General features: G+C 55.1%; 1 protein-coding gene across 2 annotated transcripts in view; it reads left to right on the forward strand.

The window, feature by feature from the left end:
* Positions 1 to 21,342, forward strand: part of COL26A1 (collagen type XXVI alpha 1 chain) — a 159,728-nt gene that overhangs the window by 28,327 nt on the left and 110,059 nt on the right. For both annotated transcript variants that reach the window (XM_023655385.2, XM_023655386.2), the window contains exon 2: positions 15,099 to 15,221. In XM_023655385.2, coding sequence (XP_023511153.2) covers positions 15,099 to 15,221 — 123 coding nt within the window. The remainder of the gene's footprint in view (positions 1 to 15,098; positions 15,222 to 21,342) is intronic.

Below are 21,342 nucleotides of genomic sequence, written 5' to 3' on the forward strand. Positions count from 1 at the left end.
CTCCCAGCACTCCAGGTCTTTGCATTTTCTCATCACCTGCCTCATATCTCTGGAGTTCTTTGCATCGTCTGTGTCCTCTCCCCAAATCCAGCTCTGTTAGCCAGTGACCCCATTAGGGTCTGGCTGAGCCCACAAAGGGCTCAATGTTAATTGACCAAAAGGCTTAGAATTGCCCTTGCCTGTTATTTGTTTGTTTTTTTAACTTTTTTTTTCAAAGCATCCCTTAAATACAGTAACGTGCTTACAGCTTGACGAGTTTCTACGTACGTGCACAGTCACGTAATCACCGTTCAGGACCAGAGAGACAGCATCTCCAGCACCCCAAGGCCCCTGCCCAGGGAGCACCCCCAGGGGGGACCTCTGTTCTTATTTCTTCACCATAGATCAGCTCTGCCTGTTCTCGAACTCTGTGTAAACAGAACCACATGGTGTAGACTGTGTTGTCTTGTCTTCTTTCATCGACACTGTACGTGAGACTCACGCTGAGGCGGGTATTGGTTTTGTTCCCTTTCTGCTGTATTCCACTGTGTGGATTCGATACTTTATTCACTGTCCTCTTGCTGGCCATTTGGGAAGTTCGCTGCTGTCTCCGTTTTACAGCCTGTTGGTGACTGAGAGCTGGACAGCTTCAGCTTGAGCCTGTCATTTTCAAATGAAGAGATTGAGGCCTGGAGATTAGGGGTCACGCACCCAAGGTCACTCAAAGCATGAGACCCCTGTTTCCTGATTCACAGGCCAGTGATTTTCCCCCAAAGAGGCCAGATATATAGACTCCTGAGCTTCCGCAGCGGCCCAGCTCAGCTGGTGCCTCTTACTGGGTTCAGGGTGGCCATATTCCCACGTCACCTGATGCTCGACTGTCCGGGGCCCCGTGAAAGTCAGCGGGTCACAGAGGCCTGAGCCGTCTCCAGGGTGTCTGAGTTCTTGCCTCCTGACCCGAAACAGCAGTAGAATCAGCAGGAGCAGCAGCCTCTCTTCCTGCCTTTACTGTGAGCCAGACCCTGTAGGGGCTTCTGTGCATTATTTATCCTCTCGTCCCCTTCCTTGTTGGTGCCTTGGGAAGCGCATTCCCAATTCCCTGCCTAATTTTTGTCTCTCCCCAAAGCCTCGTGCAGAGTTCTCAGAGGGACTCCACGGGGGCGGGGGGTGTGGACTTCACTGATCTGAGGCCCTTCGTGGTCAGATCATAATTGGGTGACCACATCCTCATTGATCTGATGCGATCAGTTGCCTGGCTGGGGTGGACGGGCGAGGACAGGCCACTTCAGCAGTGGGGAAGGTGGTGAGGCTGCCTGCTGGGGGTGGGGGGGGGGCATGCCCCCAGGGTGTGGGCAGGGCTCTGAAATACTCATCGTGGGTTGGAACCTTCTGGATTAGAGATGACGATGTGTGTGTAGAGCTATCAGAATACGACGGACATCCAGGTGCGTCATCCATCGACACCGGATTATAATCCTGGGAGGCAAATAGCAAGTGTGAATAAAACGAGCCACTATTTCCTGAGAATTTAGCAAGTGCCGGCCGCTCCAGTACCCGCAGGACTGAATCAGCCGCTCCTCACAACGACCCTTTGTGGTATTGGTCTTATTCTAATTGTGTACCCAGGGTTAGGTCACCTTCCCAGATGCCTCGGGTTATACCTGGTTTACAGGTGAGGAGAGTGGGGCAAGGGAGAGGTAGGGACCCCTGGTGCATGTCCCCTTCGTGTTCGTTTGCAGTACCCCGGCTGCGGAGGGTGCCCTCAGGGCGGGGGCGCGGTCACATGGCAGTCAAAAAATGGGTGGGCCCTCCTGGTGCACCTGGCCGGTCAGAGCTGCAGTTTTTCTCGAACACATCTGTGCATTGCACTTTGTGGCTTTCCTCCCCTCGTATATTATGTAGAGTCTCTCAGTGTGGGCAAAGCACATATTTGTGTAAGGAATCCTGTTTCTAATGAGCGTTCATTCTAATTTCCAAAATGCTTTCCCATGGGAAGTAATCGGATCGGATGGTAAAGGATGTTGAAATTTGAATGTACGAAGCTTAAAGTTGTTTCTTCCAATACATTATTGATGTACATTTAATCCTCCCACTAGCTCGTTCATTCACAAGCGCCTTGCTCATCACCCACTCCATGCCAGACACCGCCGTGCAGAGACAAGTTGAGTGGCTTTCTGCTCTCAGGGACCAGAGAGAGAAAGGGACGGCGGTGTGAACCCACAGGTGCCTGGCGGGGTACAGTGGCTGTGAGTGGTGGGCAGAGTTGAGGGGACCAAGAAATTTGAGAGAAGAGGGGCCGGGTGAGGACGGAGGGGCATTCCTGGGAGAGGCTACTGGGGGCTGAAGGCCCAGAGAGGGCACCGGCACAGTTTAGCCTGGGTAGGGGGTGTCAGGGGCCCTGTGTTCCAGAGGGAGCCGGGAGAGGGCCACCGGAGGGCCAGACAGGGCTCAGTCAGGAGACCTCAGGAGATGGTGGCAGATGTGGGCTTTGTCCCTTCCAGACCTCCTCCACACCATCTCTGCACCTCCTTCTTCATTCCTTTGCTCATTCGGCACACATTTACTGCCATGCACCCCGTGCTAAACACGGGCCGGGGGAGGGGGAGATAGGAGCTCGGGGCGTCTGCCCTCCGGGAGCCGTGGTTACACGGGGCAGGTGGACATGCCCCATACAAGTGGCTCTGTTCTGCAGGGAATTCTCCCCGAGCCCCTGGCTTGGGGACGATTTTGCAGACCCAGGTGTTTGCAGAACTGCCTGCCTGGAGGGGCTGGCGCACAGGCTTGCCCTGACCTCCAGCCCCATGGGTAGCGGAAGCTTGGCCCTGCCTGGCTGGAGGACAGGAAGAGGCCGCTGGCTCGGCCAGTCTTCTTTCCCAACCATGTGTGACTTCTCGACCAGCGAGGGGCAGTGTTGCTGGGGCCCTGCTGCCCAGGCCAGCATGGTGGCCTCTGAAAGTACCCCAGTCCTACTGCTGCCTTGCCTGCTCCATCTGCTGACGAGGAGGAGCTGGGGGCCTAGAGAGGGTCGGGCCCGGTGCAAGGTCACACAGCCATTCCCGCAGCGGGACCCCCAACCCAGGGTTCTGGGAGCTCTTCTGAGGAAGACCTTTGCATGTCGGACGGAAAGTGCAGGATCCAGCGGTGTCTAACCAGTGTTTCCCCTACCTGCTGGGGGGTTTAATGAGCTGCCAACGATTAGTGCTGGTAGAGGAGAAGGCAGGTTTAAGAGAAGTGGCGATCCAAAAGAAAAGGCGGACTTCCTCACCAGCAGGACTTAATTCGGAATGCAGTGTTCATACCCCGGATTCCGAGTCGCCTTGAGTTCCCAGGGGCCTGCCCTTTGCAGGGGAACTGAGGAACTCCTTAGAGCCCCACAGACAGCTGCGGGCGGCAGGGGTGCCGCGGGCCACCCAGCAGGGCCCGGCGCCTAGACCCAGAGCTCGGTTCTTTTGGAAATGGACACAAGTCCAGAAGGTGTGCTGCTCCCCAGAGACTCGCTCGCCCGTAATTGTGTGTGATCCTCCAGCGGGTATCGAATGCCAAATTCCACAGTCCCTTTCAGCAGTCACATTCCTCAGATTCTTATCAGTTTTTTTTTTCTCAAGTGAACACTGGGAACCAGTCTCCCCGCTGATTGCAGGAGGATGGGAGAAAATTAAAAACAGGAGTCCTGGCTTTCCTCCCGACCCTGCCACCAGCCTGCCCTGCCGCCTTGGGTCCGTCGCTTTCCAGGCCTTGTTTTCTCACCTCTGAAGAGGGGATTGGAATGAGAGCATCTATGCAAGGCCCCTCGCAGTGCAAGACTCTCATAATTCTCCATGCAAGTCCCTAGCGGGTTGCTTTCTGGAAAATACACCTAAACAAAAGTGTGTCTGCTTCCCAGAGCGGACGCTGTTCCAGCACACTTGAGCAGTGGGAGCCTAGGAGGGGCAGCCTCTCTGTGTGTCCCCTCCCTCCCAGGGAAGCACTCCTCCCCCTGAGATGCTGCAGCTGAGACTGTCAGAGACTGGCATTCCACGTTCCAAGGGGCCGGGCCCTCAGGGGAATGCTCCAGTGAGTTTGGACCTCCCCGCCCAGCGGTACGGCCTTGGCTGTACCTATTTGCAGTAATACCCCCGAGAGTAATTGCCGCTGATGTTCTTGTCCAAGTTTCAGACTGCTTGCACATCCATTAATTTTTGTGGGTCCCAGGCTGCATCTCATTATTCCCATTTTACACATGAGGCAACTGAGGCTCGGGTGACATAAAGCCTGTTCAACTGGGCAGAACTGGAGCCTGGTTCACCTTAACCCCCCCGGTCCTGCCCCTTTTCCACCGTCCCAGAGCGTGGGAGGGCACGCAGTGGCCACACAGCTGGTCTGGGCCTTGCGTGAAGCAGGGGCTCCATGAACGTTTGTGGGAATCAGTGAGGGAGGTCGCCTTTGGCCCATAGCATCCAGAGCCAGCACCTCGGCTGGCAGTTGGCGGTGGGGGTCACAAGGCACATGCTACGCTGAAGTTTATGGAAGTGAAATGTTTACACCCCGAGGAGCCTAAACTCCCAAACCAAGGGGCTGGTCAAGCCAGAGCAGTCTGGCCCTCACTGACCCAGAAACGGCCTACGAGACTGGCCGTAGTCTAGTGGAGAAGAAAATGCAGAGACCATCTAGGTAAAGACTACAGTCTCCTTTTGTTCCAGAACAGTTTGAATGAGTTCAGGATCGTGGTTGCATTTCCATCATGAAATACAATCATTTACCACCTGCGTAGCTTTGGGCAAATCTCAACTTCAGAGCCTCAATTTCCTCATCTGTGAAATGGACACCGTCCTTCCAAAGGCTGCCAAAAGTCTCAAGATGTCAGGGGGAGATGTGTCGGGGGCTGGCCGCAGTGCCTGGCACCTCGTAAGTGCTCAGTAAATGCTGATTACTCTTCTTTCTGCTTTAGTTTCTGATTCCCTCAAGTTCCTAACTTTGGTGGGCATCGGTGGGCATCAGTGTCACCTGGGAAGCCTGTCATATGTGCCTATTCCTGGGCCTGAAGCCACAGAATCCGAGTCAGTAGGAGGTTTTGAGAGACGCTGCATTTGAGAAAGACCACCAAGGACCACCACTGCTGGGTCCTGTCCAGATCTTGGACACCCAGAAAGCTCTGGTTTCTGCGGAGGTCACTCGCTGGCCAAATGCATCATGGTCCATGCTGGACACGGAAGATCATAGGTGGGTCTGAACAAATGCCTAGCGCCCTCCCGGAGCCTGGTGGGCTCTCGGTGAGTGCCGGTTGGTCCCAGTAGTGGTGGTGGGTCCTGTGTAGCCAGGGCGTTTCTCAGCGCGTGGCCTCCCGAAGCGTGTGCGGGAACAATGGTTCCATGGAAGGCATCTCACCATCTTCCCACAGCTTGTCGACCCTGGCGCTCCTCTCACGGGAGTAGCTGTGGATTGCTGTCGAAAAGCTCAAACCGCACAGTCTGATCGGCCAAATCATATACTCCCTTAGCTGCCTGCATGTGAATGGGAAATTCAATCCATACGTGGCCGATGTTCCATGTGAGGCTCTTTCCAGCCTTCTCTCAGGTGGGGGAGGCCTCAGGAATCCCCTGCCGCTGTGGAAGGTGCTAGAGAGTGAGTGCAGATGATAATGAAGTGGGAGGAAGCCGAGAGGCTGCCTGCGGCACAGCTGTGCTCTCTGGGGGCGCGCCGGCTCCCCGTCTCCCACGGACACGAACCCACACGCCTCCTTCTCCCATCAGGCCTCAGTGCTGGGCCCCGGAGCCCCTGTCCTCGCTCTCCTGTTTTTACAGAAAGATTGGGTCAGCTGCCCCCGGGCATTCAGCTCAGCATCCTTCCCCTCCAAAAGTCAGCGGCCTGACATTTCCGTCAGTTCCTCCCCAGTATTGCCTCGAAATGGACACTTCCAATAAAAACTATCGTGAGAAAATGCAGGCAAATTTATCTGCTTATGCAAACACTCCTACTGGTTTGTGTGCCCTAAAAACTGATCAGGACTTAGCGTAACACACACTCAGTCATCCTTATATAAACAAACCGTGGCTCCGGATGGTGCTTCGGGTGGATGAGAGGGAGAGCAATATCGGCCACAGAGACACTCACTTTGTTGGGAGATTGTGTGGCCGTCCGTGTGCTGGCCCAGTTCAGCCCCAGTTTGCCTGAATAGGGGGCGGATGATGAAGAAGACCATCTTGGGGGGGCTGCCATGGAGCTACGGTCATGAGCACCTTCATGGATTGGGTCCATTTATGCTGACTGGGTCCCCCTCCAGCCTCTGCCGCTCCCCACCACTCGCCACCAGAAGGTCCTCCTGGATCTCACTGACCCAGTTCCCCACTCCTTGAAAAGCCTTCTGTGTTCTCACTGCCTCTTTTCCAATGGGGTGGGTCGTGGGCTGATCGTGGATCTTCATCCTCCCCCCACTGAGTGGGTATCCCGCCTCTGCTCACCCCTTTCCCGGATGGGCACCCTCTACAAGTGCCGTGGGCAGCTCTTGCACCCGTGGCCGGCTCTCCCGGGAGCAGGCACGTCCTGAGCCTGAGTGCAAGTCTGTCTCCTAGGAGCCTTCCTGTTCTGACCCGACCCGGGGCCCTCTGGGGCCACGTGGGCAAGTCCCGGCTGGCCCCCCTGCAGGTATCCCGGTGTGGACAGCTGGGCTCCCAGAGCTGCCTTCTCCTGCCACAGCGCTCAGCTTGTTTCTGCTCCACTTATCTGAGGGACCCGCTGCTGGCAGTCCTCACCTGCTGGAGGGGGCAGATGTGAATCCGAGGGGCCCGGGGCCTCCCTTCCTCCTGGCCAGATCTTGGGCTTCTGACCTGTCTTCTTCCACAGACGTTCACCACCCTGCCGGTCGGCCTCCCCTTCCCCGAGCCCTGTCATCTCCTGCGGGTGGCACGGTGGCCGCAGCCCTGTCCTCCCAACACACCAGATGTCAGTTTGTCTATTTCCCTGTTGGGGCTCAGTGCAGACACCGGGTTGAGTGCCCACGAAGCAGACTCTGCATGGGGTCCATCACGGAGGATGCGTATTGGGGATGGCTCTTAGGACTAATATCCGTGGAAGGGAGGGGACAGAAGCAGGTGTGTGCAGAAGGAGGAGCTGGGCTGTGATGCGGGCCCCATGACAGCTACTGTCGACCTCCCGGGGCCTCTGTGGCTGGACTAGCGCTTCACAGTCCTGATGACCTGGCACTGGATGGGGCCCACCTCGGGAAGAGCTGGGCCTTGGCAAGGTGACTCTGCGCAGCTGGGACAGTACCGGGAGGGGCTGACCACTGAACAATGCCTGCTGACAGGGTTTCTGCTGCTGGGGCTGAAGGCCCTTCATTGAGGGGGCTCTGGGTGGCACAGCCCAGTGTCCATGACACGTGGGACGGCGTGGAGGGGAGTAGGGGTGTTCGTGACATCACTTTGCTAGTAAGACAGCCTGAGATCCCCTTTGTGCCCTGGAGGCCGCAGCTCACCATTGCCTCACTGAACCTACTGTTGGCGAGAAGCGCTCCACCCCTCCTGGGGCTCGTCCGCTGGGTTTGGGGCTGCAGTGCTGGACTCCACAGTCGCCCGCTCATGTTTCATCTCGTTAGACTTGGCTCCTGGCTCCGGGCTGGGGAGATCTAGCTTGGATCCCGACTCTCTCCTAAGACCCAGGCCCCCGTGTTTGTGAGCTCCCGGTCTTCCGCACTTGCCATCAGCAGCCCGCTGCCTCCATCACGGTCTGCAAAGCAGCCTTCTCCTGGCCGTGTGGCCCCAAGGGAAGAGACCACAGCTGGTGAAGACCCAGATCCTCTGGGGTGAGCTTCAAGTCACCAGTGGTGTAGCCAAGTGGCTTAGGGCTGGGCTTCAATCTTGGTTGCCTGTTGACTTGTTGGGTGGCCTTGGATGTGTTATGTACCCTCTCCCAGTGCCTCACTTTCCTTACCTGTAAAGTGGAATAATCCAGTCCTTACTGCCCAGGGTCATGTGGGGATGAATGGGAGGTAGGCACAGTGAGGAGGAGGCCGGGCACAGCCCACCCCATCAGCCCCACTGTGGCCTCATCTGCCCTCCACTGTTGTCTCGATGGTTTCACACATGGGGTGGAGGCGGTGCCTCCTGCTTGCTGTTTTGCGTGTGGATGGCCCCCTGAGGGACATAGCTAATAAGGGCCTGCCAGGGGCCATTGTACATCTCAGTGGCAAGGTGGATGTGGCATGGGGTTTGGAATTCAAGACCTAAACTGACCACGTGCTCGTTGTACGCCCTTGAGTCTCCTCCGGAGTGTCAGGTCCCCTCTCTGCCAAGTCCCTACATGAGAATCGTTGAGAAGATTAAATGAGGTCACGTGTGTGCTGGTTTGCTAGGGATGTCATAACAAAGCTCCACAGACAGGGGGCCCTCCACAGCAGAAATGAACTTCCCCGCAGTTCCAGAGGCTGGAAGTCCAAGATCAAGGTGTCAGCAGACTCGCTTTCTCCTGGGGCCTCTCTCCTTGGCTTGCAGACAGATGCGCTCTCCCTGTGTATTCACATTGTCTGCCCTCTGTACAGACTTGCATCCAAATTTCCTCTTGTTATAAGGACGCTGGTCATAGTGGATTAGAACCCACCCTGATGACCTCATTTTAACTTTAGGGTCTCTTTAAAGACCCTGTCTCCAAATACAGTCGCGTTTTGAGGTCCTTGGGGCCAGGGCTTCCACATATGAGTTTCTGGGGGGGCACAGTTCAGCTCGTAATGCTATGTGGAACTGCTTTGCGAACTGAAAAATGGGTCTTGGGATGTTGGACCCTACCCTGCCTGTGGGAGAGAGTCTCTGTGTGGTCAGGGGCCAGGCTGGCTGACGCTGTTTGTGGCAGAGTTGGCCTTCCTCTCGCTGGTAGGGGCTGGAGGCTGGCTCCTCTGCCTGCATCTCTCTGGGGACCAGCCAAGGCCCGCGGGCGCTGCTTCATGGGTGTGACCTCAGAGTCATCCAGTTTCCATCTGTTTGGCCATCGTCTTCAGGCTGCAACCTCCTTTCTCACGGAGCTTCTTGAGCCCAGCTGGCAGGCACCTCCTGGAACTGGCCTCTCTGGGGATCAGGCAGGGTGTGGCCAGGCAATGAGAACAGTGAGGGGCAGGTGGAGAGGGACCAGAAACGGGATACCCCCGACCTCGAGCAGCCATGGAGCAGACCCCACTGGGGCTCAGGGCCTGGCACATAGGAGAACCCAAGAAGCAGTGTTTGGTGAGTGAGTGTGGACTGGAAAAGGTCCTTCTGGGATGTAGGGTTTGGGGTCGGAGCAGCACACTTTACGAGGCCTGCCCGGAGCCTGCTGTCCTCAGGAGCCTGTCTGTACCCGGATGATGAGGGTTAAGATAGAGGTGCAGGGGCCGCGTGAAGCAGGAGGCAGGAGTCCGTTCTTGGCCAGGGGCTGGGGGTGGGAGTGGGGGTGGGCCTTGCGGGAGGGGACGGAGCCCGAATGAAGAGGGGTAGAGTAAGAGTTGGCCGAATGACAGAAGGTGACATGGCATGCCAGGGAGGACAACGTAGCAGTGTAGATGGCAAGATGGAGGATGGTGGGAGGTGGCACCAGGGAGGTGAGCGGGAGCCTGGGGGGATGGGCAGCTAAGAAGGCGTTTCAGGGAAGGCCACAGGGCCAGATTTGTGTTTTAGGGAGCGCCCTCTGGTGGCATGTAGAGAAGACTGCAGGGAGATGCGGCGGGAGGCTGGGAGCCCGCGGGGCGGAGGCTGCCCTGATGAAAGATGAGCATGCCCAGAATGAGGATTGAGGGGAGGGGCGCCTAAGGTAGACTTTCCCGGCCTGTTGGCTAATTTGGACATGGAAGTGAGGGAGGGAGAAGGTGGAGTCAGGGGCGATTAGCTCCAGGAGGTTTCTGGGTAAGGGGACCTGGAGCTTAGTGGTGCCCGTCGCCAAGATGGAGCAAGTTGGGGTTAGCATAGTGATGGGTTCGGTATTGAACAGATGGAAATGGTGGGTTTTGGGGTGTCCCACGGGCTGTGATGATATGATGCTGTCCAGGCAAGTGGGGCCCAAATGTTGGGGTTGAGAGGAAGCACTGAGGTGACTCCACATGGGGGCGGAGCAGGACAAGAATTGGGGGCAGAGTAGGTGGTCCTCATGGAAGGATGGTCTCCTTGTGAGGGGGAGGGCACAGCAAAGCCCTGGGCCTCCGTTCAGAGCTCAGGGTCCTGGGGAAGGAGGGGTCGCAGTGGCATCTCCCCGGGTGGCAGGTGACATGGGAGATGGGGTCAGTTAGTAACGTTCAGGGTTGGGCCAGGCTTGTCCTGAAGGCCCCTCCGTTCCGTCTGACATGATTTCCTTAGCGCTTGTTTTCTCAAAGGATTTCACGGCTTGGCCAAGCCACGGACCCAAATGCTTAGCCAAGTCCGTCGCTGTTCCCCATCAGGGAGTGGGCCTCTTCTCATAAGGAAAGGGACCTGGAGGGGAGCAGATCCGTCCCCAAGGCTGGGAGAGTTTCCCCTCCTGGACTCCATGGGAGCTCAGCTGGGGAGGGGGAGGGAGGATGACGAAGAGCTGTTGCCGAGATGATGTTCAGAGATGATGCCGGTCCCTTCCCATCCTGATGAAGGCTGCTGAGGGCACCTTCACGTCCCAGGCCCTTTGAGGAGCACTCCCAAAGTCTGTGCTCCTGGGCCAGTCCTTCCAGGGTCGTAAAAGGGACGTACGTCTCCTGCCAGGCCAGCCTCTGGGTGGAGGGCTTCTGTGGCCCATACAGCCCTGTTCACCCACCACTACGCACCCACCAGGGATGGTCAGCGGTGGGGGGGGGGGGGGGAGGGTAGAAGACATGTACATAGTGCTCAGGACGTGGGGATCCTGACTCTCTGGGGAGCAAGATTCCCCCAGAACCTCAGGTGCCTGGAGACGAACGCGGTCTTGAATTCCATCTGGAAAGGCCTGGAGCCCTCTTTCCTCATCTCCGCCTGCCTTCTTTGTTGTTTTTGGCCAGGTTTTGATTTTGGGAAGCCATTTACAGCCCATTAAAAGATCAAATGTCTGGGGATGATAAATCGAGGCATTTGAAACTGTTTTCCAATTCAAAGCTCGCTCCCTATGGAAAGTGCTGAGCCAGTGTAGTTCTGAGACGGCCGCACAGTCTGTCTGCTCCGGACCCGCAGGGGCAGCTCTCAGGGTGGAGCATTGTCCTCAGATTGACGGTAGTTCATCCTGAAAAGAATCACACAGAACGCCTGAGATGGCGCGACGCTCCTGGTAGGGATGAAGGAGGGGCTGGGGGCTGCTGATGTCTCGCGCAGTTTCCAGTTTCCCTGAGTAACTGGCGGAGGCAGGAGCAGTGGTTGGTATTGGGTAGGTGCGACCCTGCTGGTCCCGTGGGCAGGAAGCCTGGATTGCTTTCCCATCTCTGCTTTGGACTTTGGGCCATGAAGTCGAAGCTCCCAGTGCTTCTTTTCCATCTGCAAAATAGGCAGGACCATCCTTAGCTCTTAGGAATATCGTGGGCTTTCAGTAGCCAGCCAAGCAGTAATACCTTGGATTATGGAGTGCCGCATGGTTTACACACCATTAACCTGGATGTGCTCACTGAGTCCTCACAATAACCTTCAGACGTAGAATTTTTTATTTAACTGAGGCTCAGAGAGGGGACATCACTTTGCTCAAGTCACACAGCAGGTTGGTGGCAGAACCGTGTTTTGAACTAGGTCTCCTGGTGCCTTTGGAGAGAGGGATCGACTTTTGACCACTTTTTCATTTTTTTCTATGGCATTTTTGACTGTGTCAATAGTGGTAATGTATATTTTCCTAGAAAATTGTCAAGATCTTGAAAAACTTTGCCTGGGTATAGAATTCTTGGTTCTAAATATTTCCCCTCAGAACTTGAAGCAATTGTTTCACTATATTCTTGAATCTGCTGCTGCCAGTAAGAAATCTGATTTCAGTTTATGATTGGGAATCTCTTACTCTTCTCTTTCTGGAGCATTTGGTAGTTTCTCTTCATCCAGAGTGTTCTGAAGTTTCACCACAATCTATCTGTTTGTTTTTCTTTATCTCCTTAGCACTCAGGGGGCCCTTTCAAATTAAGAACTCAGGTCTATCTTCAGCTCTCGGAAATTTTCTTTATTATTTCTTCAAGTATATACTTCCATTTGCTCTCTCCGATCTCCCCTTCCAGAGCTACTAACAGATCTATGTTGGAACTTGGTCTGTCTTCTAGGTCCCTCACGTTTTCTCCCTCATTTTCTATCTCTCTGTCCCTTTGCAGTGCACCCCTGGAAAGTTCATGGCTCAGAATTCCAGCTCATCCAAGGCTCACTCTTTAGCCATGTCCCTTCTGCTTTTCAACCCATCTGGTGAGCTTTTTATTTTCACAGTCATACATTTCATTTCTGAGATAACTAGTTTTTTCATTTCTTTCCTTTTTTTTTTTTTTTTGGGGGGGGGAGGCAGATTGGCCCTGAGCTAATATCTGTTGCCAATCTTCCTTTTTTTGCTGGAGGAAGATTGTCACTGAGCTAAGATCTGTACCAATCTTCCTCTATTTTATGTGGGACTCTGCCACAGCATGGCTTGACGAGCAGTGCTAGGTCCACACCTGGGATCCAAACCCACAAACCCCGGGCCACCAAAGCAGAGTGCACGAACTTAACCACTATGCCACTGGGCTGGCCCCTATTTCATACTTTTTTTTTTTTTAAGATTTTATTTTTTCCTTTTTCTCCCCAAAGCCCCCCGGTACATAGTTGTGTATTCTTCGTTGTGGGTTCTTCTAGTTGTGGCATGTGGGATGCTGCCTCAGCGTGGTCTGATGAGCAGTGCCATGTCCGCGCCCAGGATTCGAACTAATGAAACACTGGGCCGCCTACAGCGGAGCGCACGAACTTAACCACTCGGCCACGGGGCCAGCCCCTCATAATATTTTTTGAGTGGAAAATTCTCTTATCTCTTTGAGGACATTAATTATGCTTTAAGAATTGTCTCCATCTATTTGCTTTATTAATTGTTTTCTCTTGTCTGTTGAGTTGGTGCCTTGCTTTCATAGTCTTGGCCTTTTTTCTCAAATGAGCTGAAATTCTTGATATTTGGGGTTTTCCACGAGCTTGTCCCTCTTTCTCTGTTTCCTGCTGCGTTTCCTCTTTGAGGTGGGTGGAGGTGAAGGGCAGAGAAAGAGTGTGCGAGAATTCAGTTGTCTGAACTTGAGAGGGTCCCCTTTTCTTCTGGAGGTCATCAGCTTTGGAGGCACCCACTCTGACCCCACCCGCCTCAGAGCAGGCGGATCCCGTGCCTGATTCTTGACCCCAGCAGGAGGGGTCACTGGGTCCTTCCTGGCTGGCTCTCCCTGTGGTCTTCTGACAGTCACCCCCAACTCCCTCCCCGATCCCACCAGCCACATCTGCTGCTTCTAACTTGCTCCCACCCTTAGCTCTGGTCTCCTTCCCTGTGTGTTTTGGGCTGCGCCCTCCTCCTTCAATTGAGTCCCACCTACTTTCAGTCTCTCCAGGATTCCTCAAAATTTCCGGCCCAATTCCTTCCTGTTTTCCAATGCCATTAGGGACTTATTTTTATCTATTTATATTTTCTGCTTTATTGAGTTATGAATGACACATAAAAATGTATATATTTACGGCCCAGCCCAGTGGCACAGCGGTTAAGTACACACATTCTGCTTCGGCGGCCCGGGGTTCATCAGTTCGGATCCTGGGTGCAGACATGGTACCGCTTGGCAAGCCATTCTGTGGTAGGCATCCCACATATAAAGTAGAGGAAGATGGGCACGGATGTTAGCTCAGGGCCAGTCTTCCTCAGCAAAAAGAGAAGGATTGGGAGCAGATGTTAGCTCAGAGCTAATCTTCCTCAAAAAAGAAAAAGTATCTATTTAGGTTGTACAATGTGATTTTTTTAAAAGGTGTACAACATGATGATTTAATATATGTATATATTGTGAAGTGATTATCACAAATGGTTGACACATCCATCGCCTTGCATAGTTGGCGTCTTTTTTGTGTGTGTGCTAAGAACACCGAAGATCGACTCTTAGCAAATTTCAAGTCTACAATACAGTATTATTAACTGTAGTCACCATGCTGTCCGTTAGCGCCCCAGAACTTGTTCATCGTATAACCGGGAGTTCGTGCCCTTTGACCAATGTCCCCCCATCTCTCCCACCCTCAGCCCTTATCTGATATCTGGTTTGCAAAAATCCCACAGCTCTCACAAAGGCATTTTTGTCTGTGGCTGGCTGCCAAATTATTGTTACTGTGGGGAGATATGAGTGGGGAACCTTCCACCCCCCCATTTTGCTGATGTCACAGTAGGGACTTATTTTTAGATTTTAAATATCTGAGATCTGCGGCTGGGAGGGCCAGATAGGAGTGTGTGCTTATCTGCCATCTTGATCCAGTCACATATTGTCTGCATGTGTCCCCTCCTCCCCACTGCAGCGCCCCAGCTCAGGCCACCTCACCTCTTACATGTTGCACCAGTGAGGCATTTTCTAAAATCAGGCCCATCTGAGTCATCCCCCTGCTCAGGATCCCTCAGTGACTTCACGATAAGACCTCCATCGAGCCTGATGGGTGCCATGCCTCTTTCTCTCCCCGGGCTGTCCCCTTCCTCCAGCCATCTGGCCACGTCTCATTGCACACAGGTCCCCGGACCAGCCATGGCCTCTCTCGCCTCCGTGCCTTTGCTCACACTGCTCCCTCCTCCGCTAATGCCATCCCCTCTCATTGCCCCACTTTTGGTCGCTGACTCTGATCTTTCAGTACTCCACTGGTTGGCCTTTCTTAGGACCCGGGTTGGGTGCCCTGCTCCGTTCCCATAGCTCCCTGAGCTCATCGTGTGGTTGTACTCTTGACCCCGAGTTCCTGTGGGTCGTAATCCTCTCCTCGTCCGTCTTCTCCAGCAGAGTGGGATTCCCCGGGGCAGCGGTTCAGTCTTTTTCATTGACTCCATACAGCGTTCAATGACTGAAATGATGCCAGGGCTTGGTGGCCAAGGGATGTGGGTACTCGCGCTCCCTCTTAGGCCCCGACAGAGGGTCTCAGCGCCCCCCTTACCCAAGAGGACGAGCCCCCCGGCTTGTGGAGAGGCCCTTCTCTGCCAGCACGGCCTTTTGACCCGCAGTCCGTGTTTCAGCGTCAGATAGGGCTGATGAGATTGTTGCTCTCCCACAGGCACTGGTGCCATCACACGGTGACGCGGACGGTGTCCTGCCAGGTGCAGAACGGCTCGGAGACAGTGGTCCAGCGCGTCTACCAGAGCTGCCGGTGGCCCGGGCCCTGCGCCAACCTCGTGAGGTAACGGCCGCGGGGCTGGCCTGCTCTGCCCTTCCTTTCTGTTCCCTTGGGTGAATCCAGCCCCAGCACAGCTGTCCGGGGAGGCGGGTGGACGCTCCGAAACAAGAGCTGAGCATGCATTTATGGAGCACCTTCTGTGTATAGGGCATGGGGGTATGTGTGTGCAAAGATGAAAGGATGCGCTCCCCACGACAGAACCTCACCACCCAGCGGCTGATTGGTGGGGGAGAAGCCAGCAATGGTCAATGAGTGGAGCGAGGGGACAGAGCGGCTTGGGAAGGGCCAGAAGAGGATGAAGAAGGAACTAGCCAGCCTTGCTCCAGATGAGAATGTGGGCCTATGATGCCCTTGCAAATCCGGCGTGCCTCCAGCCTTGCCCCCGTTATAAACCCTTCCCCTCCCGCAGCCCCGTCCCTCCCGCAGCCACGCCCATCTCTCAGCCCCGCCCTCTCTCAGCCCTGCCCCTCACAGCTCTGCCCCGTCGCAGCCCCGCCCCTTCAATCCCCGCCCATCTCGTCAAACCCCACCCCCCAGCCCTCAGCAGGTCCTCAGCATTCACATGGAAAGATCTGAATATGTGGCCCAATGCAGGGTCTCTGAGACCCCGGCCTCGCCCACCTCCCCATCCTCTTCTCTTCCAGGCCCTACTCCAGCTCCAGGGCTGGCTTCCTTTACCCACTCTCGCCCCACACCCATCCAAAGACCCTTCGCCATCTTGGATTTGACTCTAGCCCATCCCCATCAGGCCCCGTTGGGACACCCTTGAGGTTTGAAGGCCCAGCTCCCTTCCTCCCGCAAATAAACATTTGTTGACCTCCTCCTGTATGCAGGAGGCGGGGGTGTTACTGAAATAAGAAAGGCTGAGGATTGTGTAGCCCCCTCCCAGTGTGCTTATTATGCTTCTTGGTGTAATTTATTTTTTAGCGTAATTTTAGCTTTTTTTGTAAAGAGTCTGGACGCTGCGGGAGTCTGTGCTGGGCTCATCTCCCTGAGCAGAGCCTCAGGGTGGGAGGAGCTTGCGGGGAGCGGGTTCCTGGGAGCACTTTGAGGCAGGGACTGTCTACGCGCCTGTTTCCTCGTGTGTCACAATGCCCCAGGCTGAAAGCGAGAGACGACAGCGCCTGTTTCCTCGTGTGTCACAATGCCCCAGGCTGAAAGCGAGAGACGACATCACCACAAGAGGCTTGGATAACGGAGCCTATTAATCTCACGATAAATCTGGGAGAGGCGCTATGTAAGAAGCTCTCTGGGGGGATGGGAGCAGAGGTGGGGCCATGGCTGAGCCGGGAAGCGGATCCCAGACAGGTATCTCCCGCGGCAGCTCCATGCTGGCGTTCAGGCCTGGGCATGCTCTGAGCTTGCCTTTCTCTCCTAGGTTAGGGTGGCAAACCCCAGCGGAACCCCCCCACCCCCGCCGTCACCTCCCGGTGGGTGCCGTATTCTGTTGCTTATAATCCTGGCTGCTCAGCGCGTCTTGCACATTGCAATCTCAGTATTTACATAGAAATTTGCAGGGTTCCGTATTTCTTGTCTGTTTCCCCTCAGCACTTTCTGAAGCTGTGTGTGGCCCTATTCTTGTTCCCTTCATCTTTTGAAACATTCTGGATGCTTTCAATTGTGTTCACACAGAACTTTTGCAGGGAAAATGAGAGGGAATATGATCATGGTGTGATTGTGAACTGCCACTTCCAGTTCTCTGCTGTTCTGAGTTTTCCCTGTTATGGGGGTTGGGGCTAGTACAGCTTTGGAATCCGAAAGACCAGCTGTGTTGCCTTGAGCAAGTTACCTACCCTCTCTGGCCCTTATCTCTAAAATGCAGACAACCCTTGTCTCATCGTGCCATTGTTAGGATTCCACGAGAGAAAGTGTTAGTTTAGTGCTGCACGTGGCGTATTTCGGGACATGGTAATGACCGTGATTAACTGCTCCTTCCCCTTGCCCAGTGAATTCCTTCTTCCCTTGAAGGTCCACCTGCAGCCTCCCCTTTTTGAAGCTGTCGCCTGCACCCTCCCAGGCAGAATCGATCAGTCCTTCAGTTACGTTCTCCCAGAGCCTTATCTGTCCTTCACAGAGCGCAGCCGGGCTGGTTTTAGTTAATTGTCTGCCTGTCCATCCCTCCCGCTGGAGTCTCTCCCTCCAGGCCAGGGGAAGTCTGACCTTCACGTTTAGATTCTCCCGCAGCTTTGCGAGTGCCTGGAGAAGATGATCATGAGCTTGGCAAAGTTTTGCCCACCTCCCCCCCCGCCCCGTTCTGCCTCCTGTCCCCACGCCCCCACTGTCCGGGTACTCACACTCTGCAAGGGAGGGACCCCCTCCGCTGGATCCCTTAGCCAGAGGTCCCCACACCTCAAGGGAAGTCATATCTAACTGAGGGCTCCTGGGCCAGGCCTCACCCGGTCATGTGTAGAATTGTGGGCAGTCCAACCAGAAGAAGAGAAACATGACAAGGCAGCTTGGAGAACCCTAAAGGGCATTTCTGTCTTCCTTCTTCTGGCTGGGTTTGGAAACGGGCTCTGTCCCAATTCCCTCATGTGGCTGTGACAGTGTGACCAGAAGGGACGTGGGGCCTTGGCCAGTGTCAGGAGAGAGTGAGTGAGTCCGGATGGAGAAGGGTTGGAGGAAGGATGAAGACTAAATGGCTGTTGAAGCAGAGTTGGAGTGGGCCCGGTAGAGGCCCCGACTCCAGGGCGGGGGTAGCTGTTGGGTGTGAGCCCCATGGGGACAGCCCCTGCAAGGAGGTGTCCCCTGGTCTGTCCCGGTTTAATCTGGCTGTGCTTAAGGGCAGAGCGCCCGCTGGTGGGGAAGGGCTGGTGGGGGGCGCGGGGCAGGAAGTGAGAGCCGAGGGGCACCGGGAGGGGCTGCTCTCTGACCAGTGTGCGTGGAGCCCTGTGGCCGAGTCAGAAGCGCTGCCCTCCTCCCTGGCTGTCTGCCGCCGTCCTCCTGCCTTCGCCCCAGCTTGGGTCTCTGAGTGGGCCCGGGACCCTAGCCCATCCCGCGCCCCCTGACTGGCTCACTCCCCATGAGCCCCAGCGAGGCAAGGGGCCTGGCGTGAAGTGGAGCTTAATGAACGGTTGTGGATGGGCCGGCCCAATCACCTGGACGCGGCTGTCCACGGGCGTCCCCTCCTTGGAGTCGTCGGGATATAGGGATATTCTCCTGGGGCACATGGGCTGTGCCATAATCCTGCCACTCGGAATGAGCAGTGCCTTCATCGTCACACCTCTTTCTCCTAGAGATGAGCTTAGCTTTGCCTAGAAATAGGTAACGTGATTTTGGGGTGCTAGGAAACCCCCAAGCCCCAGATATCCCCTCCCAGGGTGCCTGCAATGTTGTATTGGTTCACTCACTCACCATTCATTCATTCATCCATTCATTCATTCATTCATTCACATGTCCTGGAGGCTGGTTGCATGCCAGGTTCTGGCTGACAGCACTGCTGTCTGTCTGTCTGTCTGTCCTCAAGGAGGTGGCACTCCAGGGGCAAATAACTGTTTCCAAATGGTGGCTGGGGTCTAGGGTAAGCCAGGTTACTGTAGGAGGGCCACCCATCCTGACGGGGGGCCGGGGGAAGGCTCCTGATGGAGGTGGCATCTGAGCTGAGGCAGGGCCTGGCGGGCACAGGGAGGGAACAGCTGGAGCCCCGGCACAGAGGGGCTCATGGCAGGAGGGGCTCAGGAGCTCCAGACCCCTGAGTGGGGCTGGGCGATGGGGGACAGTGGGGGTGCATGAGGCAGGACGGCCACAGGGCCAGTGCACTCAGCTGAGGAGTTGGTGCTCAGCTGGTCATTCCCTTCGATTCGGCAGTGCCTTGTTCAGGAGCTTCCAGTTAAATATGATGATCTCCTCACCCCCTCCTGTAGAGGCAACTGGCTGAGGGACCCCCTACTGCCCCATGATGGGGGCACCTTGGGCAGTGAGGGCCCAAAGCAGAGGGTAGGAGGCAGAAAGGAGGGTGAGGGGGGTGAGAGCTCGTCCACCCATCACATTTGTGCCTGGGGGGGGTCTGCGTGCTCAGAGCTATGGGTTTCTGAGAGGAGCAGGACCGCCACGCTTTGCCACCTCCAGCCGTGGGAGATGGAGTCGGACTCGAGCGTGACCAGAAGCTGCCTGCCCCCTCGGGTTCCTGGGGCATATGGCCCTTCCCCCAGGCAAAGAGAACCCTTGTCCTGGACCCTGCCCATTGAGGAGGCCACTCTGGTCCTCCTCTAACCATGCCCATCTTCACAGGGTGAGGAGTCCATGAGGCCAGGTGGACGTGTCCATCCCAAGTCTGCGCCCATCTTCTAGACCATTCTCTGGATACCTGGCTAAACAGCCCTGAGTGGCTTCCAGGCCCGCCCTGGCCTCTCCCCTGAATCTGGGGGACTGTGCCTGTTGGAGGCACACTCTGAGCCTCAAGGGGTGGGTCAGGGGTGGCTATTTGTGAGAGTAGGGGGCGTGGATGGAGCTGGGATGTGTGGCCTGGGTCCACACACAGGGTGTGGGATGGAGCTGGGGGTCGGAGGAGAAGGGGTGGGGGTTGGGGTCTCACTTGTTTCATCTGCACAGATACCCATGCTGCGGTGCGTCCAGCCCAGTGTGTGGCTTTGATAAGCCCTTGGTGAGTGTTGGCTGCGGCCCTCTGAGAAGAGGTGTAAGTATCAAGTGAGCAAACAGTGGCCGGTGAGAGAACACGAGAACTGTTTGCTGGCTGAGAGCTGGGGACACCTGTCTCAGCGTCCTCCTGCCGCACACGCCTGCTCAGTGCGAGCTCTGGGCCAGGGCCATGCACGGGGAAGGGCCTTCTGCATCTCTGTGTAGCTGGATTCAGGGATCAGCCTGGCCGTCATCCTCGGTGGCGCCTCTCTCTGCAGGGCACTATGATGCCACACGTTATCGTGTTACATCCTGCATAGAAATGATGACCTTTCTACGACAAAAGTGTGCAGGTGGGGGAAGGGAGGTGTGGATGTGGAAACGTGAAGTGGGGCGCACTTAAGCCTATTTGGAATGCTCTAGGGGACTGGCATGTGCCCCCAGTCCCGCCTGTGCCCCCAGGAGCCCCATGGATGCCTCTTTCTTTCCATTTATTCATTCACTCAAGCTTTTCGACAAATACTTATTGAGGGCCCACTGTGCACCATGCGGGACTATGATGCCGAATACCGCCAAATCCTCTCTCTCATGGAGTTTATATTTATCTAAATAGGAAAACAAGAAAAAAATCTCCCCTCGTAATGATGGGGCCAGCCAGGTGGCATAGTAGTTAAGTTCATGCACTCCTCTTTGGTGGCCTGGGGTTTGGAGGTTTGGATCCCTGGCGTGGACCTACACACAGTTTGTCAAACATACTCTGGTGGTGTCCCACAGATGAAATAGAGGGTGAGTGGCACAGGTGTTAGCTCAGCAACAATCTTCCTCAAGCAATAAGAGGAAGACTGACAACGGATGTTAGCTCAGGGCCAATCTTTCTCACCAAAAAAATACCCCCAAAACCAAATCCCCTAATGAGTGTAGGAAATTAAAATAGGGTGATGTGACTGACTAATTAGGGTTACTTTAGAGGAGGTGGGAGAGAGATGCTTTGAAGAGATGACATTGATGCTGAGCAATGAGTCATGAGAAAGCCTCCATGTGAAGACTGGGTGAAGAGAGTTGGTGCAAAGACCCTGAGGCATGGAGGACCTGGATGAGGAGGTCAGTATCCAGAAGCAGACAGGAGAGGAGGAGAGTATAGGCAGAGCCTGATCTCAGTGGGTTTCAGTTTGGATTTTATTGTAAGCATATTGGGAAGCCATTGAGGGTTTTAAGTAGAGATGAGAAATGATCTGGTTTAGGGTTTTTTTAATTAAACTTTTTATTTTGAGATAATTTTAAATTCACATGTAGTTGTAAGAAACAATACAGAGAGATCCCGTGTCCTCTTTAGACTGTCCTCCCAATGGTAACATCTTGCAACACTGTAGGACGATGTCACAACCAGGGAATTGTGATATTGGCATTGATGCCATCAAGATACAGAACATTTCGGTCACCACAAGGACCCTCCCCCCCATGTTGCCACTTTATAGCTACATGCACTTTCTTCTCGCCCCCAACCTCTCCTTAACCCATGGTAACAACTAATCTGTTCTCCAGTTCT

This window comes from Equus caballus, chromosome 13 (genome assembly GCF_041296265.1).
Source record: "Equus caballus isolate H_3958 breed thoroughbred chromosome 13, TB-T2T, whole genome shotgun sequence".
In the NCBI taxonomy this organism is placed as follows: Eukaryota; Metazoa; Chordata; class Mammalia; order Perissodactyla; family Equidae; genus Equus; species Equus caballus.